This window comes from Camelus bactrianus, chromosome 26 (assembly GCF_048773025.1).
Source record: "Camelus bactrianus isolate YW-2024 breed Bactrian camel chromosome 26, ASM4877302v1, whole genome shotgun sequence".
NCBI lineage: Eukaryota > Metazoa > Chordata > Mammalia > Artiodactyla > Camelidae > Camelus > Camelus bactrianus.
Genome location: NC_133564.1, coordinates 8,176,624 through 8,194,264, shown reverse-complemented (window position 1 = coordinate 8,194,264; position 17,641 = coordinate 8,176,624). Strand labels below are relative to the sequence as shown.

The 17,641-nt window shown below is 46.1% G+C and overlaps 1 protein-coding gene across 1 annotated transcript in view; it reads left to right on the top strand.

Moving 5' to 3' along the window:
- Nucleotides 1-17,641, top strand: part of CSMD1 (CUB and Sushi multiple domains 1) — a 1,327,842-nt gene that overhangs the window by 1,260,889 nt on the left and 49,312 nt on the right. The window contains exons 50-52 of the mRNA XM_074353379.1: nucleotides 1,467-1,652; nucleotides 10,948-11,142; nucleotides 16,682-16,855. Coding sequence (XP_074209480.1) covers nucleotides 1,467-1,652; nucleotides 10,948-11,142; nucleotides 16,682-16,855 — 555 coding nt within the window. The remainder of the gene's footprint in view (nucleotides 1-1,466; nucleotides 1,653-10,947; nucleotides 11,143-16,681; nucleotides 16,856-17,641) is intronic.

Below are 17,641 nucleotides of genomic sequence, written 5' to 3'. Positions count from 1 at the left end.
CAGTTAAAATAGCTGATTGTAAATCGAAGCGCAGAGAAATTTCAGAGCTTGGATTTTCCAGAAGTTTGATTTTTATCAGCACCACACTTTTTTCTTTTTACTTCTCCAATAATTCCCCGTTGCCGTTATTGAAGATTTTGATAAAGAAAGACACAGCAAAGACAACAACCAAGAAATTCAAGCTTAACCGCAGGCGGCCTGGGCCCTTTAGAACAGACAGGGTCTCGTTTGGGAAGCAGATCTGCTGTTTGGCTCCAGGTTTTCAACAGAGTGGCTTGCCGCCCCAGCCAAGTCATTCTCTCTCTCTGACCCTCTTCCTCCTCTGTAAAATTGTAAGTTCATATGAACTCCTTCAACCAGCCCTTCCAGCTTCAACAGACTCTGTGTGTATCTGCATTGGAATCTATGTGGGGAAAATGTCAATGCCCTATGTTTAAGAGTCAGGATAACTGAAAATCCATAATAGCTTAGATTTTGATTGAGTAGAAGAAGGCCCTTAACTTAGTTGCTGCAAAGCTCTCCATGGACAAGTGCCTCTGAATCGGGTGTGTGTGGCGGGGAGCAACTGTCTTCTCACCCCGAATTACTCCTTGTTCCTTACTGTCATCTAACTTGAGAATTGTTTTTTTTATATTTACTTCTTTGGTCTCATAGTAGATAAGTCTGGATCAGAGCTAGTAAATTTAAGAAGGACGTGTTTATATTGAATTCTCCCTCCATCATACTTGTTTTTAAAAATTTCTTCCTCGCTCACACCACTTTCCTGCCTGGCCTTTCACACGAAAGCTGGCCCGTGTACGTCCAGCGGGTCTCCAGCAGAACTTACCTTCTAAGTGTCCGCCCTGAATTCCTCCCGTATCATAGTTCTGTGGACCCTGCTTTCCCACGGGTAATTTATAAACTAATCAAGTTCACGGCAGTGGATGCATTGATGCTCTTAGCTAAGTGGCTGTTTGCCTTTCAACAGCATTTGCTGGTGCTTTGGGAGGGGGAGGCAGGACGTAAGACAGGGGGCTTCTGAGGCCTGAGGTGGGCAGTTCTTTACTCTGATCCCTAAGAAATCTCAAAACCAAGGCGTCGACATGGCGATAGATTTGTGATGGTGAGGATATTGTTCTGTGCTTTCTTTCCAACATGAAGTGGAGTAGAATGAATTGCACTGTGTTCTCTTGACCACGGTTATCTGATAAAGCCTGTCTGTGTGATTAAACTGTGTGCGAGCCATCCGAGGTGCCTCCTGGAATAACAACGTTAAAGATACTGTATTCTGACTGGTTCTCCACTGTTTCTCGTTAACTCCTAAGATGCTTAAAACTCTGAAAATGTGTATATTTATGCCACATATAAAAAAATGCAAATATCTACCGGTTTTCATATGCATTTGAGATGAAAAATAGAAAAAGACAAGAAGAAAATGTCCTAAAGTCTGATATGAATAACCCAGTACCGGTTTCATTTCTTTGCAGCCGTGTCCTGTGGCATCCCAGAGTCCCCAGGAAATGGCTCATTTACGGGGAATGAGTTCACTTTGGATAGTAAAGTGAGCTACGACTGTAACGAGGGCTTTAAGCTGGAAGCTGGTCAACCCGCCACGGCCGTGTGTCAAGAAGATGGATCGTGGAGTAACAGGGGGAGGCCTCCTGCGTGTAAACGTAAGTGTTCAAACCCACAGGTCCGTCTCTGCGGAGTTAACGAGGAGCAGAGCTCCCCGCGGAGAGCTAGACTCCGGGCTGGAAGGCCCTCTTCCACAGGGCCTCATGCCTCGGGGCGGTGTCATTGCCCGTTTGCTCTGTTTAAGCCGCTTCAGCCATTTAAGATGAGCTCTGCCTCTTGAAGGTGGGTCGTGGGGACCCGCGTCGGCTCCCTCAGCACCGAGAGCGCGTCCTGGTTAGGGCGCATCCTGCCCGGGCCGCCACTTGCAGTTTGGAGGGATGCGGCGCAGAGGGCGTGGAGGCGTAAAGCACTTGATACAAAGCGTTGGACGTAATTCAGCAGAGGCACGGCCCGTCCCCCTGGAAGGTCCCTGAGGTTGAAGGCGGTGCCTGGTTGGCGCTCAGTAAATGAGGTGCTGATTCGCAGAGGGGGGTAAGGCTTCTGGAGAGCTATTTATAGCACATAATAATATTCTTGAAAGGGTCAAAGCTTTGGGTCCATTCTAAAACTCTAGTCTTAAAAAATAATAATAAAGTTCATAAAGAAAAGGCAAAAACAACAAAAGTTCACACACACACAGTTTACACCAAAATTTTCATTGCAGCCCTATGAAACTAGACTCAGATCGGAAATAACCCAACTACCTAGTTTCTAAAAATTGAAAACTGTGTAGTATTTCTACATATATGGGATCTTTGTTCTTACGATATTTGCAAAATTGATCGCATGGTCTTCAATTAGAAAGTTAATTTATTGATTTTATTTGTGTATAGTATTTTGATCATTTAAAATTATTCATACTTTTTAGATATGAGCATATAAATGTTTACGAAAAATAACTGACTTCCTTCTGCAGTTTTCACTTTCCTTGCTATCATTTCAATCCTTTATTTACTTATTTATTTTTCAAATGATTGTGCCATTTCCTGAGGGTCAGTAAGGTGCCAATGAGGCAGCCCCTGCCCCTCAGCTCCTGGCAACCACTGGTCTGTTTACTGTCTCCATAATTCCACCTTTTCCAGAATATCATACAGTAGGAACCACACAGTAGCCTTGTCAGATTGGCCTCATTCACTTAGTCGTATACCAGAAACAAACACATTTAAGGTTTCTCCATGTCTTTTCATGGTTTGATACCTCGTTTTTTTAGGTCTGAATAATATTTCATGTCTGAATGCACCATAGTTCATTTATTCATTCAGCTACTGAGTGACATCTTGGTTGTTCCCAAGTTGTGGCAATTAGGAATACAGCTGCTGTAAACATCTTCGTGCAGGCTTTTGTGGACATGTTTTCAGCTCCTTTGGGTAAATATCAAGGAGCGTGATTGCTGGACCGTCTGACAGGGGCATCTCAGTTTTGTAAGAAACCGCCAAACTGTCTTCCAAAGTGGCTGCACCGTGTTGCACTCCCACCCCCAGTGATGAGAGCTCCTGCTGCTCCGCATCCTTGCCAGCACTTGGCGATGTCAATGCCCAGGACTGGCCTTGTAATGCTTCGCAGTGGTGTCTCACTGCTTTAATCTGCACGTCCCTGATGCCGTGGGATGTGGAGCGTCTTTACATATGCTTATTTGCCGTCTGCCTTCTTTGGTGAAGTTTCTGTTTAGATCTTTTGCATATTTTTAATTAGGATGTTCATTTACTTAGTGTTAAGTTTAAAGAGTTCTTTTTGTATTTTGTATAACAGTCCTTTATCAGATGTGTCTTTTGCAAATGTCTTCTCCCAGTCTGTGGCTGGTCTGCTCCTTCTCGACAGTGTCTTACAGAGCAGAAGTTTTTAATTTTAATTAAGTACATCTTCTCAATTCTTTGTTTCATGTAATCTGCTTTTCGTCTTGTACCTAAAAGGTTATCCCTAAGCCCAAGGCCACCTAGATTTTCTCCTGTGTTGTCTTCTAGGAGTTGTGTGGTTTACGTTTGGGTGTTTGATCCATTTCGAATGACTTTTTCTACAGGGAGCCTGTATTTATTTTTGCATGTGGGTCTCCAATTGCTCCAGCACCCTTTGTTGAAAAACTGTCTTTCCCCATTTGTATTGCCTTTTGATCAATTGTCAGAAATCAGCTGACTGTGATTTTGCAGGTCTGTTTCTGGGCTGTCTCTTCTGTTCCACTGATTTCTGGGTCTGTTCCTTTGCCAAGGCCACACTGTATTCTCACATCTGTTTTTGTTTGGATAAAACAAAATGTGATAAAATGACACCTTTTTTCCAAAATATATTTTAATATGAATCCAATAATTTGGAAACCTAATTATGAGAAAAAAATCTCCAGTTTCCTACCAATCAGTCTTTTGTTTTGGTTGTAAGGATTTCTAGGGACACGTTTGAGTTTAGTGAAAACGCCCAGGTGGACATGGGTACTTTTCGTTCTAAAGCGACGGGGAGACCACCTTGCCTGCAGGCAGCACAGCTCGCTGGGGGTCATGGACGCACCGCCTCAGGGGCATGTACTTAAACCGGAGAAGCATTATCCTTAGATGCATTAAAGGGTGTCTCGCGTGTGTCCTGCTACTTCACAGGGTGATGAAGTGAGTGAGGCCCTTCTGTCTCTCACTTTAGCGCTGACCTGTTTCCTCCTGCACGCGTGCAGGACAGAATGCCTTCACAGTGTAGGCACAAACTCCTCTGTCACGTCTGTGTGAGCCACACCTATGCATTAAGGCCACTCTTCACTGGGTTACACGATGCGTAATTACAGCTTGGTCTCCAGAAGGCCCACACAGGTGCTTCATACCTGCCAGTACATGGGTTGGCATCATGGAAATTCAACACAAGGGCTGACCACGTGAGAACTGTGAGGACAAGATGCACAAAATAGCGTTTTAAGTCCTGGGTTGGGGGCAGAGAGAGAGAGAGTAGCAGAGCTTTGAAAAGAGGGAAGCAGACAACATGTTTCGGGCTCTGTGGAGAATGTGTGTGACATCGCTTCCCTGGGCACAGGAGCCAAAGGAGCTCCTCTCGTCAGAGGCGCCATCCTGGCTCACTCACCCCCGCTCCGGCAGCACGTTTGCCGCACAACCACTGCCACGGGGGCGCTGAGGAGACGCATGATCACGTGCACAGGACCTGATGTCGGTCACTGTGGGAAGGGGTGACGTCGCCAGGCGACGTGCGTGCCCGGACGAGGCAGTCTCCCTGGAGGAGGTGGCGCTCCCGCCGGGACTGGGCTGGGTCTGGTGAAATAACGGCGATAATCAGGACCACTCTTTTGAACAGTAACTCTGAACGCTTGTCTGTGTTACGTCATTCAGATGTAACAACCGTCCCGTGGAGAAGGTGTTGCTTTCCTGATCTTACTGGTTTGATAAAAGGTCAATCACTGAGAGATCCAAATTTGCGATGTGCAGCCAGGTACGTCTGACCGGGCGTGCCACGAGAACGCCCGGAGCAGTGCTCTGCTGGAGCGCCAGGGCCCTGCCGGAGGCCCCGCGGGCGCCGGGAGAGCCGCGTGGGGATCGCCTGATCCGACACCGATGTTCTGGGCCTCGTGGAAACGAGTGGCCCTGAGTGCTCCCGGGCTCTGCCTGGGGTTACGCCGCCCGTGCAGGGGGGTTCAAGGCTCTGGGCGTCCCTTAGCCTGTAAAGGGATAGTTTAAGCATGAGACAGATTGCATGATGGGGGGGTGAGTGTAAGGAGGGGAGATATGAGAGCCCCCACAGCTCTGAGAAATGCCCAGAAGCTGGGGTGAAAAGAGGGAGGAGAAGACAGAACAGAGCGGAAGCCGGGCGGGGAGGCTGAGGCTGCTCCTGCTCCCGCCGCCGTTGGGGCGTGCGCTCCCGCAGCCCGTCCTCGCTTCCTCTGCCCCGGGCCGGACTGCTCCCACCAGCTTCCCCCAGGAAGCACGTCCGCCCACCTCAGGCCAAGTCACCGCCACCCATGCCAGTGGGACTGCCCCCAGTCTCCCTCCAAAATCCCCTCTCACACGACGTCCAACTCGTCTTGTAATCATATATGAATCAAAACAGGGCAGTCCTCGCTTAAATTCTCCCAAGAGCTCTCGGCGACTAGAATAACGTGTAAACTATTTGGAACTCACTTCTCTAAAAGTCAGATGTTACGGCGAGGCCACCTGGAAACCTGGCCCAGCTCGTGTACGAGTCCGATGTGCACTTAGGGCCTCTCACCACGGTGGGCACCGCACTGGCGCAGCTCGTGCAAGGCTGGCCTTGGACCCCTACTCTCCTCCAGGCTGGCCTCCCAGAGTTCTACAACAAGTGGCCCATTTTACTTTCCTGAGGTGTGCGACTGTGCTGTCCCCTCACCTAGATGCGAACCGGGGCTGGGATGGGTGCGCGAGTCGGCCGGGGTCGCGGGCGCAGCAGCACCAGTCGGGGTTTGGTTCCAGGAAGCCCAGGGAGAGGGGCCTGTTCCTAACCTCCTGCCCTCCTGCTGTTCTGTCTCTTGGAATTGATTTTGCTCATGATTTTTAAGTCTTATGTGTAACTGAGAACAGAGACAGAAGAAAGGTGCCCCTTTAACCTAGCAGGTAATCCTTTCTGAAAAGTTTCAAATAACTGAGGGGAGGTGGGGGAGGCACCTTCTGTTAGAGGACTGTAACAGAACCAGGTGGTTTCAAGGACGTTGTAAATTTATGGCTAAAATTTTCTGGGAACATCAGGAGAGGCCTCTGGCAGTTCAAGGGCAAATGTTACATCAATTAAGAGAACCACTCTGCGCTCGCCTAAAGCACCCTATCACAGCCCATCAGCTGGCTTAATTTGTACACTCGATTGATTTTTTTCTGTGTTAAATGCACATCTAGATTTAAGGCTGCTTTAAAGTCATAATGAAAAAATTAAATAACAAAACTGCTTCTTACATACGTATGAGGTTCCCAGACTAAGAAGGTTATGGTACGTTCTGTTGAGTGATTATTAAATGTGAAAAAGTCAATTTGCATTTAAGGACTTGAGTGCTGCTTGTTCAGTAACACAGGGAGATAAACATGACTTCTGCAGGTACCTGGAAGTTTCTAAGTGTCCTCTCACACTTCCAAATGTTTTCCCCATTGCTTATTAGACTTTACAAAAGGAAGAAGTGGACATTTTATTGTAATTCCTTGGTGTTCAAAGGCTGGAAAATCTGCTTAACTCTTTCAGGGGAAGGTGTGATTTTCACTTAGTTTAAATTAAGGAAAGTGGGCAGAGTAAGCAGAAAACTTTATGTCTTAGTCAGAAAATTTGGTTACTATTAAATTCTGAAATGTGTATTTCCCCAAGGCCAATTCCTTTGTTGGTGTGACATGATTTTTAAGTTTCTTTACCAACCGAATAATATGTAGATCAGCACAGAATCTCAAGAGATAAGAAACACTTCAGCTTTGATAAATAGTAAGTGTAAATGGTAAATAAAATTAGTTCATTTCACCCTTGGGTTTACTAAAATAAAGACTGTAATAAGTAACTGTGTCTCAGGCCGCATACGCCCCACAGTCATACAAGTCTCCAAGGCAGATGTTTGAGGCTCATTTCTTTCCGTCTTAACTGTTTACTGAGGCTGGGTCTGGGTCACTGAAGGTGTGATTCATGCTGCTGCACATAAAGCGAGGGAGAGCCGTTGGTGTGGGTGTGCGGGGTTTACCAGCTGGACAGGGTGATGAGCAGCTGTGTGTTACATCCTCTGCCTTCAGGGGAGAGTGACGCCAAGAAGATCACCTTCTGACAGCAAACAGAGTCCGTGTCGTAATCCCGGTACGTAGGGACTTGTCCCTTTTTCAGTTGAGGCTGTTAGGCATGGAAGCGAGTTTGTCACTAATAACTGATTAAGGACCTACTGTGTGCCAGGCACTGTGAGCGCTCTAAGTGCCGTGTGTGTGCACATTTCAGGGGGGACAGAGCAAGGCAAAGTCGTACCACGTAGCTTTACAGACCTGTAAGTACTCCAGCCTCAGGGTAGCTGCGACTCCATGCAAATCATGTTTACACACGGGCCTTCACGTCGCACCCTGGAGGTTTGCGCGCCCCCCCCCCCCCCCCCCGCTCCTATTCTGAGTCGCTCATGGCTAAACGTGCGGTCAAGCTCTGAGGTAAAAACAAACATTTAAGAAGCATGTTTATCCCAGACTCCTAATTTATCCTCCTAATTTGCGATTATTATTAACTCCTAATTTAGGACTAACAAACACACACTACTATGTATACAATATATAAACAACAAGGGCACACTGCACAGGGGGCCTCAGCCAGCACCTCGTGGTGACGCACAGTGGAGCAGAATCCGGAAAAGAGGGTATTCAGATGTACGCGTGTAACCGGATCACTATGCTGTGCCCCTGCAAGTAACACAGTGTTGTAAATCAAATATACTTCAATAATAACAACTTTTTAAAGTTCTAAAACATATTTAAAATAATAGAAAGAATGTTTACCCTTAAAAATTCCATGATCTCAACCCAGCCTTTGTGGAAAGGGGCCTCCTCCTGGGGCGATGCTGAAACCAGGTGGTGTGACGTGCAGGGAGGTCAGCGGGGTGCCCCGGGCCCCGCTCTGTCCCCTGGCTTCCTGAGCCAAAGCAGCTTGCTCCTCTGCTTCTCACGCACCGAACCGAGGCCAGCTTCTCCTTCCCCAGCCAGTGAGTGCAGACTGTTAACGGCATCCCAGAAGCTGTGCTGGGTTGTGAATACAAGTAGTTATGAGGCTGGTTGAATCATTTTACTCCGATGGCATCTGATCATAATTTTACACATCTAATTAAATGTGCTTGAACTATACTTGGTCATAAAAAGCGCTTATCCACATTGAGCGCAACGGGGGAGAATCTGTGTTCAAAACAAAAGACAGTTGCCTCCCTGCATCTCGGGCTGATCAGAACATCACAGAAGATTTACGTTAAGTTTCCATAATTTAGGAGAGGGAAGGCTAAAGAGATTTTTTTTTTTTTAAACGTTAGCAACATTGTCAGTGTATGAGTATCTTAAACAAAACAGTTGTGAGCCTGCGTGGTTTCCACGAGCAGAATGACTAATCAATCAGAATCACTTGCAGTACAACAAAAAGCCAGTATCGCTCAAGTGAAATGTGAAGTACTTTGCGTTGTCTCTGAAACCTTCACAAAATACAGAGACTGCGTCTTTCCTCCACAGAAACGTTGCCGTCTGTGCTTTCCACTGGTCTGATGTGAGAAGTGTTACTCAGGGACGTTTAATACCATACTGCGTCAACCAGTCAGGCCCGTCACCCTTCGTGCTGCTGACCCTGTCACTTGGGAACGGTCATTACTCATCTTCTCCTGAGTTTTTTGAAATAGGAGAAAATTATTCCATAAGAGTTGGGTTTTTTTTTTTTATTTTAAAGTGATAGAAGAGAATCTATATTTTTGTACGAAAAAGGAGGGACTGTAAACTGCAGCTGGAGCATTTTCCATCGAGCCAACTAAACCTGCTTAATGTCGATGAACTTGAATTGACAACTGATTCACTTATAATGCCGGAGATGCTGACTTATAACACTTAAATAAACAAAGTGCTTTCTTCCGCGACGTTTTCCAGAAGGACCAACATTTTAAAACGTTCTTTTGAAAGTGTCATTGTGTGTACATGACATTTGTATGTTGGCGAGTCCGGGTCCTCACTGACTTATCTGAAAACCACATCTGGTGTCACTCACTTCAGTCCTTCATGGAAGGAGTTTCCTTGTGTTGTTTCCAGTGACAGCGTGGGACCCGGGTGGGGTCCTAGCTGGTGGGGTAGCCTAAGCGTACTCGCCGGGCCACGAAATGCGAATAATTCCAGCATCCTCGTCTGCCGCCCGGTGTTGTGCTTGTTCTCCAGAAAAACTGAGAAGACGTCGTGTTCACAGTATAAGAGCTGAGAACCTGGCAGGGAGACAGAGACGCGAGCAAACAGTTAAACCCGAGTCGGAGACTCACGAAGCAGACCATCTTCGTGAAGAAGGGGTAGCCGCGCAGAATTTGGAAACCACTGCTGTGGCTGGTGTTAGCACAAAGAAGACTTCAGATTCCACTGTGTGAGGCAGCACTTGGCAGGCACTGGGTTTACGGAAGATCGCTCAGCCGTTAAGAACGATCCAGTCAGTTCTAGAAGCACCATTTTGGTGAAATGAAATGGATTTTATTTGGAACGTGCAGTGGGATTGGTATTGAGCTATGGATTTACAAGGTGACAGGCACTGAGACTTTCAGACGAGGCAACCACGCCTGGAACCCTGAAGGTATTCTAGCTAGATAAGTACACACTTCCGTCACTAGGTGAACACTTGAGCGCCTGTGCAAGTTTTGGATAATTGTTTTATCCAGAAAAATTCTTAGGAGGACCAGATCTAATTGCTTTTAAATTAACAAATTATTCTCACGTTTTAAACCTTGTTGATATTATGGTAATAATACAAAAAAGGCCTATTTTTTTCTGTTTATTTGCCCACAGTGCTGGTAAATTACTGAGAGAAGATTAAATGGGAAATTTTTGTAACATTTTGGGTATGTCTGATTCAATTATAATGAACTTGTATGGAATTTAAAAGTAAAATATGTTTATTAATATTATTCTGAAAAAAGACTGGTTTCTCTAGCTAATTCTTTCAAGTTCAATAAATTAACTAATCAGGTCCACTTTGTGGGTGATTGACCAGAAGGTTATTAACTCCTCCAGCTTCATATTTAGGGATATGAGTTCTGGTTCCTCACTTTGTGAAATTAATTTTCAATATTATTTTACTGTTCAGTATAATTTATTTTCAGCATATTCACAAGCCCCTTGACCCACCCCAGGGACCCTATGCTGCTGCGGAGTCTCTGCTGTGGCTGCAGTTGGCACCACTGCTCCTTGCCAAGTAGCTGCTCTGAGTCCAGTCCTTTTCCTAAGTGCATGGATAGACTGTCTTCTTCAAGTCTCATTAAACCTTTTTCTCGGCAGCGTTAGTGAGGTGTGCATGTGGAGTTTGTGTGCTGATAAATCCAGGCGTGTGCAGAGCACGTTATGTAGGTGTGCTTCGGTAGGAGGAAGGGAGTGAGGGCATCTGGTCTTCTGAAAGTTTGGTCTAAACTGATTTTCAATGACTCAAAACTGGTTTTCAGTGACCCAGTTACTATTTCAAGTTTCTTGAAGGATATTGCGAGATTCCCAGCGTTCTTGCGGTGAGGCCGTGGAGTGCATTTTACCTACAGGATCGTTCTGGTGTGACTGCCTGGGTACTAGGGAACTCCTGAAAGGGTCGGTAATGGTGTCTGTTTTGCACAGCGAGCTCAGTTTCGTCCAGAAGGTCCTTGCCCTGAAAAGCAGGCCTGGTCTGGTCCCTCCCGAGCAAATTGATGACATTACGTGTGTTTCTCTTCAGCGGTCACCTGCCCCAGCATCGAAGCCCAGCTCTCGGACCACGTCACCTGGAGGCTGGCGTCAGGAGCCCTGAATGAGTTCGGAGCCCAGGTGGTGCTGAGCTGCAGCCCTGGGTACTACCTGGAGGGCCGGAGGCTGGCGCAGTGCCACGCCAACGGGACGTGGAGCGTCGGGGAGGAGAGGCCCAGGTGCAGAGGTGAGTGGCAGGTGCCCCCGACCTCGCGGCACCCTAGGTCACTGCCGGCAGCGGCCTTTTAAGGAACTATAATCCTGCAGGTGAGCAATAGAACCAAACGGCATTTCTTTTCATTATAGTGATGAAGGTGTATTTTTATCCGGCGTACTTAAATATAAGACTGCTGCAGTAAGTGTTAGATGCTGCCTTCCTTGTGAGTGATCACATTTTACAAACACCGAAATCTTAGAATGCTCCAGTATTTCAAATCAGCTCAAATACAAATCCAGGTCTATGTTTAAAAGCTCAGCCTTATTCCACACCCCAACTATTCAAACCTTCTAATTAGGATCTTGGGAAATTGTGTATTTATGTTAAGGATACTGTGTTCTCAAATAATGGCTGTCTTGGAAAGGGAGATTATTATTCTCATAGGTACAAGATAAGCAGTTAAGCCTCTGAGTGGGTTTCATAATAAATATGAATAAATAGAAAAATAAAACAATATTAGTATTGTTCAGAGCACTGTTTGATTCAGACATATTTAATATACCATCTGTAGTGGATTGTTCACAGGAAATTATCATGCACAAAAACAAGCACTTAGATCAGTGTCAAATTTATAAAATACACAGCTTGGTAAGAATCAACCAGAATTAAAATGGAAAAAAGGACAAAGGAAAGAATGCTTTGCTGTCTGTGATAATCATTCTCATTCAACTTTTAATGGAACAGATGGTAATTAAGCTCACACTGAAGCGTTTCCCACGATCACAAAGGTGAATCAGGAAGGGTCTGGACGTCCAGGAGCCCACAGCCCAGGGGGACAGCACCCCGACGGCCCTGGACAGCCCTGCCTCCCCCTTATTTACTCACGGTTCCCAAATTATTCTCAAAAGTGTCCTCACTGAATTTGCACTGAATGTGTCTGTGTTAGGCGTCTGAACTAGTGACCCCCTCCCACATCCGTGCCGGGCGTCCTCACAGGCACCCGCAGGAAGCTCAGGTGTGATTTGCAGACTCAGTCCTGAAGGTCAGAGGCAGAGTGGAGGAGAGAGGATCAGGAACTTCTGCCTTTTGCCATTTCGGACTTTAGCAGCCAGCATCCTTTTTGTCAGTTTCAAACAGGAATCAGATCTTAAAAACAGGCATTCGCTGACCTCGAGGGGTCAGGAGTTCACGCGTACTCCATGGGTACACCAGTATCCCTGTAGTTTTTCATCCTGTTTGTCCAGCGACCCCCAGGGGAGGACAGCTCTGGATGGGTGTCTGCTGTGCCACAGACTTTGGTACCCAGGTCCCCCCAGTGGCCGTCCCAGGATAACTGACACCTGCAGGGAGAGCATTCTTTGTAAAAGAGTGTTTGAAAAACCAGGCTCCCTGATTCTCGAACCAGCCCATTAGCAGCCAAGTCCCACCCTCATTTGTGAAAAGGATGCAGTGTTGGGCTTTTCCCCACCACGAGCTGTACCCCCACCTCCATCTTGCTGGTATCAGAGACCAAAATCTGCGGCCAGGGGTTTGCATTGTGTTCTCCACGTGACCTGTGTGGTAAGGAGAGTGACACAGAGTCGATGGTTACTTTTGTGACCAAGCATTTTCCTGTTTTTTCCTTAACCCCTCAAAGACCTGATATTTTCAGTTAATTTACCTGTCCTGATGTTTATCTTGCACTAACAAAAGAGCTTATCAAAGGGGCTTCTCTCTTTTTAGAAACATTGACGTGTCACATTAGATGCAAACATCTTTCTAAAATTTTTACCTTATTATGAACTAATGCCAAGAATTATTTTAATGTATTTATATTAACCTAAATTAAAATGGAGAAAAATTTTCATGTGTCTTCACTTACTTAAAATAGCAATAAGACAATTGTATCTTTCCATAAATAATGTTTTTATAGGTAAAAATGACACATTTTCAGCTAGAACTGAAATGAGTAAGAATAGTGTCGTGTTTTAAGATTCTATAAATCCCCTTAACGCTTGGCTGGGTTCTCATATCAATTTCTGCACTAACTTTTTTAAAGTTTGTTGTTTGGGCGAAAGAAATTAGACTATGATGTAGTCAGAAAAAGGAGAAGACTGCAGATCCCTGAAAGGGTACCGGGAGCTCGCTGGAGTTCTTAGGCACAAAGCACGAAGGTTTGTGGTACCTAAGACACACTTTCACATGCGTAATAGACAAGGTAAGGGAGGAATGCATTCAAAGTTTCATCTAAAATTTTTTTCTCTGCCATTTATTTTTGTGGTTACTAGTACACTTATGTATATTTCAAAACCAGCTTTAGTTCAATATTTAATATTATTACTTTTATTTCCTTAGGACAAATAGTTACTCAGTATGGTAACCCCCTACTTTCTCAAAACTCAGTTAATAATACAAATAATTTAAAAAACAGCCAATTTAATGTTGAAAATTACTAAAGATCTTTAGCTTTACCCCCAAAAAACAGAGTGAAAAAAATTCGAGCCTTAAAATACGTACAAACTTTTCTGAGTTCTACAAAAAAACCCTGTATTAGTTCATTCCTGCTATAATATGTTATTTCATTTTACACTTAAAACACATTTAAATTTCATTTTTCTCTCATGAAGCCTGCCTTGCCGACACACACAGGAAAACACCGTGTGGGTCCCATGATAGTGCACTTCGCTGCTCGCTGAGCGTGTGGTAGACCCCAGGAAGTCCACACGCTCTTTAATTTTTAGTAAAATGGCACATTTTTGTAAGCCTGCTTTGCCCCTCTGCGGCAGCTTTCTCCCAGAATAAGCACCCAGTCTACGTTTGACTGGGACTGAACCAACAAAGCTTCTCTCTCGTGGTTTGGACGTTGTCCCTTTGAGTGAGGGCTTCGTTTTGCCTTGGTCCAGGCGTCTTGGCTCATCGCTGGGCCTGCTAATCCAGCTCCAGACTCCTCTGCACGGCCCGCCGCGCCGTCCGCCGCGCCCCTGCCGGTCCGCCGGGCCCTTCCCGCGAGGACGTGCCCAGGGGCCTCCTCTTGCCCTTTATTTTATTCCGGACTTAAATGCCGACTTCACAGGTTTGAGAAATACGTCACAATAGGATTTCTTTTTCGAAGTAGAGGATTTCAACATGAATATGATGGCAGAATTGAAGGAACGGGGAAAGAGCCCCTTCTGCAGGGCAGGGCGGTGGCCGGACGCCGCCGCGAGGTGAGGAGACACCGCAGCGCCAGCAGCAGAGCCGGCCGCCCCGCGCCGTCAGCCGGGCGTCCTCCGTCCAGGACGCGCGTCCTCGTGCAGGACGCCCTCAGGGTTCAGAGGAGACGCTAGACTGCGTGTGTGGAAGCATCTTGAATGGACGGGGAGACACCAGACTTAATGGGCTCGTTCTGGAAAACTTGAGGCGAGAAGAGAACACGGAAATAGAGCTTCCCCTAGGATGTCTGACAGGAGATTTTGCTTTGGTTTTTAGTGGTGAGGGGCGTTCCTTTTTAATTAGGGGGCTTTTCCAGGTTGGTGCTGCTAAGTCACTAATGCGTCATTACGGTGTTGGGTTTACTGCTAATCAAATCTCTGCATCTGAGACCCCACTGCCCAGCTGCTGAGCAGCTAACGTTTTGCTCCACTGGCTCTTCTTTGTAGTCTAGTGAGCCTTGCTAGGGGACAAGCCTGAGCAATTTTGTCACCGGGATATTTTCAACAGGGGCTAAAAGAGCAGGACAGATGCCCGCAAAAACGAGCCCGCTTCCCGCTCGTCTGCCATTAGAGGCGCGTCAGGACCTCCCTGCTACCTGACACACTTTTGACTAAAGCCGGGGTTTCAAAACATGGTCCATTATCCTCAGTGGCTATAAATGGATCTTTAAATATCATAGCTCAAGGTGAAGTTCATAGTATGTTTGAGAAAAGGCTTAATGAAAAGTTCATAACTAATTATAAAAAACCTAAATCCGACTCAAGTCCAGTGACATTCAGTAGAGCAAACAAGTTAGCAATATCACTAATGCATAAGAAATGGCCCTGTAAAAGTTCAGAAAGCTCGGAAACTAAGAAATCGTGGCAGCTTCCTCAACAGTAAGCAAGTTCTGATCATGACATACTCTGAGCTGAACTTTCCAAATCCCTGGTGAGTGGCGCCCCCTAGGACACACATCGCTTGGCTGTGGGCTGTGTCTGTCTGCCTGTCTAAAAGGGAGCCCGGATTATGCATCTTGGGGTGAAATCAGCTTAATTCAAAAGGCTGGTCTAAATGGTAAATTTTTCTTCACTTGAATGATCCACACAGGTTTTCAGACTTTGGATTCATGCCCACGAGTTGGTCCTGAGACAGACTTCACTGAGAGGTAACCCTGACCCGGCCCTGGTCGGTGCAAGGCACTGTTTAAGTGTTTACACGTGTCCTCTCTTGGAAGCCAGTGCACAACCCTGTTCGGCACCTGCTGGTATTACCTTTAGGAGACGAACCATGAGGGCTCAGAGACACAGAAATGGGCCAGCATCACCGAGATGGTAACTGGCAAGCCCAGCGGAGCCCGGGCGGCCTGCAGCCCGAGCCTGCGCTCCTGATCGCTCCTTTTGCTGCCTCTTACCAGTTTCCGTTAATAAGGACTCAGTCATCTCTGGCTACGTGGTGGCTTTGTCCTAAGCCCTTTGCACATAAAAACTCACTCAGTGCGGCAGGATCCTTACCACTGCTCTCAGAAGAGCTCTTCAGACATGTCCGTCTCACCTGTTGGAGCACATCTCAGCCTCTGAAGAGCAGCTGGCCTTGGTGACTTCGCCGTCTCTTCCTCCCTGAGAGTCCACTGATTTTCTTGTGCTGAAAAGCTTGTGGGTTGGGAGCGGACAGGGAGTCAGGTGGTGCGATCCGTGTCTGTAATGAAGGCGACGACGTCATGTCTCCTCAACTGGAGTGATCCTGGGGGAGAAGTGAACGCTGCCGGCGGTGACGCTGGGACACATGTGCCAGCTGCGTCCACGTGGCTGTCCCCCTGCTGCCTCTGAGCGTCTACACTGTGTGCTCTTTAATTTTCAGAAAGGCTCCACATGTCTGTATAGGCAACATTTGTATGGAGCCCACAACCCCGACAATTCACGCAAGGAAATGAAAGAAGAAGTGATTTCCGTCCTTCTGCTGTAGTGGTGCAGTTTGAGTTCCACACTGTGTACCAGCTGATTGGTTTGGGGAGCAAACATCCAAAGTTCTTAATTCCAACCTGGCAGATGTAGGTGTCCAGTAACGATTAATGTGACTCTTGTGATTGACAGAGAAAAGTGGACAGACAGCCAACGCCTCTGATTGATTTGCTTGCGTGTATGTTTGTATTTATTCAAGAAAAGTTTAGCTATCTGTGAAGATGAAAAAATAGCAATGGCTAATTGAGGAAGTTTATAATATTTTGGATTCCACTCTAAACTTTCAAGTTTTCATTTCAAGGATATAAGAGAAAAAAAATTTAGCTTCCCAGGTGGTGGATCTGTCTCCCCCTAAGCCGACGCCCCCTACCCTGTGGGCTTAAGATTCAGTCGTTTGTGAACAAAAGGGTCGTCTGCAGACCTGAAATAATGTGCTTTTTTTTTTCTTCTCCTTCTAGTGATCTCATGTGGGAGCCTGTCCTTCCCCCCAAATGGTAACAAGATTGGGACACTGACAGTGTACGGAGCCACAGCCATATTTACGTGTAACACGGGCTACACCCTCGTGGGTTCTCATGTCAGAGAATGCTTAGCCAACGGGCTCTGGAGCGGCACCGAAACTCACTGTCTGGGTAAATCGATCTATCATCGGGCACTGGTTTAATTCAAATAAACCTTAAAAATAGAGGGTGGTTGGGCAAAGCATGACACTTCTTGTTATAAATGCTCTGACAGAGTGTCACTAAATCCTACGTGGGCTTTTAGTGCCCCACTTCACAATATGACTTCTTTAAAGTCTGAGCAACGAATGCAGGTCACGTATCACCGTCAGTAACATAAAGGCCATCTGAGAGTGCTGGGATGTCACTGCACTTAAATGCCATCATGATTTTAGGGCACACACACATACATTTCAAAATTATTATGCATTTTGTTATCTTTTTAAAGTTTTTTAAATGATGGCAACAACTTAATGTGACACCCATGGCAGTCAGAATTTTTTAAAATTCAAACTGTGCCTAATAACTTGGTCTTCTTTTTCCTGAGGATTAACATTTTTCTGCATGAGAATTTTTAAAAATCAGGTTGAAAAATTTTCCATTGAAAAATCTTGTGAATAAATGTGTGAAAATTATTGAATAAGCAGCTTAAAGTGCAACGATTTCTGAGGCTCCTTTAAGGCCTCCAAGTGCTTTGTAAGTGTGCCGGCCGCCTTCAGTCCTGCAGAACCTTCTCTGCGACCTCAGCAACTCTGCAGTCGCTCAAACGCAGTGGGAGCTGGAGAGCTCAGGCTTCTGAACCTCTGAGCAAGGCTCACTTCGTGAACTAAGTCAGGACCAGTACGTTTTAAACAGTAAACTCTCTTCTTTTCCCTGGAGAGAGTTTGAAGAAATACTCCGGAGACTTTGAAGGAAGGA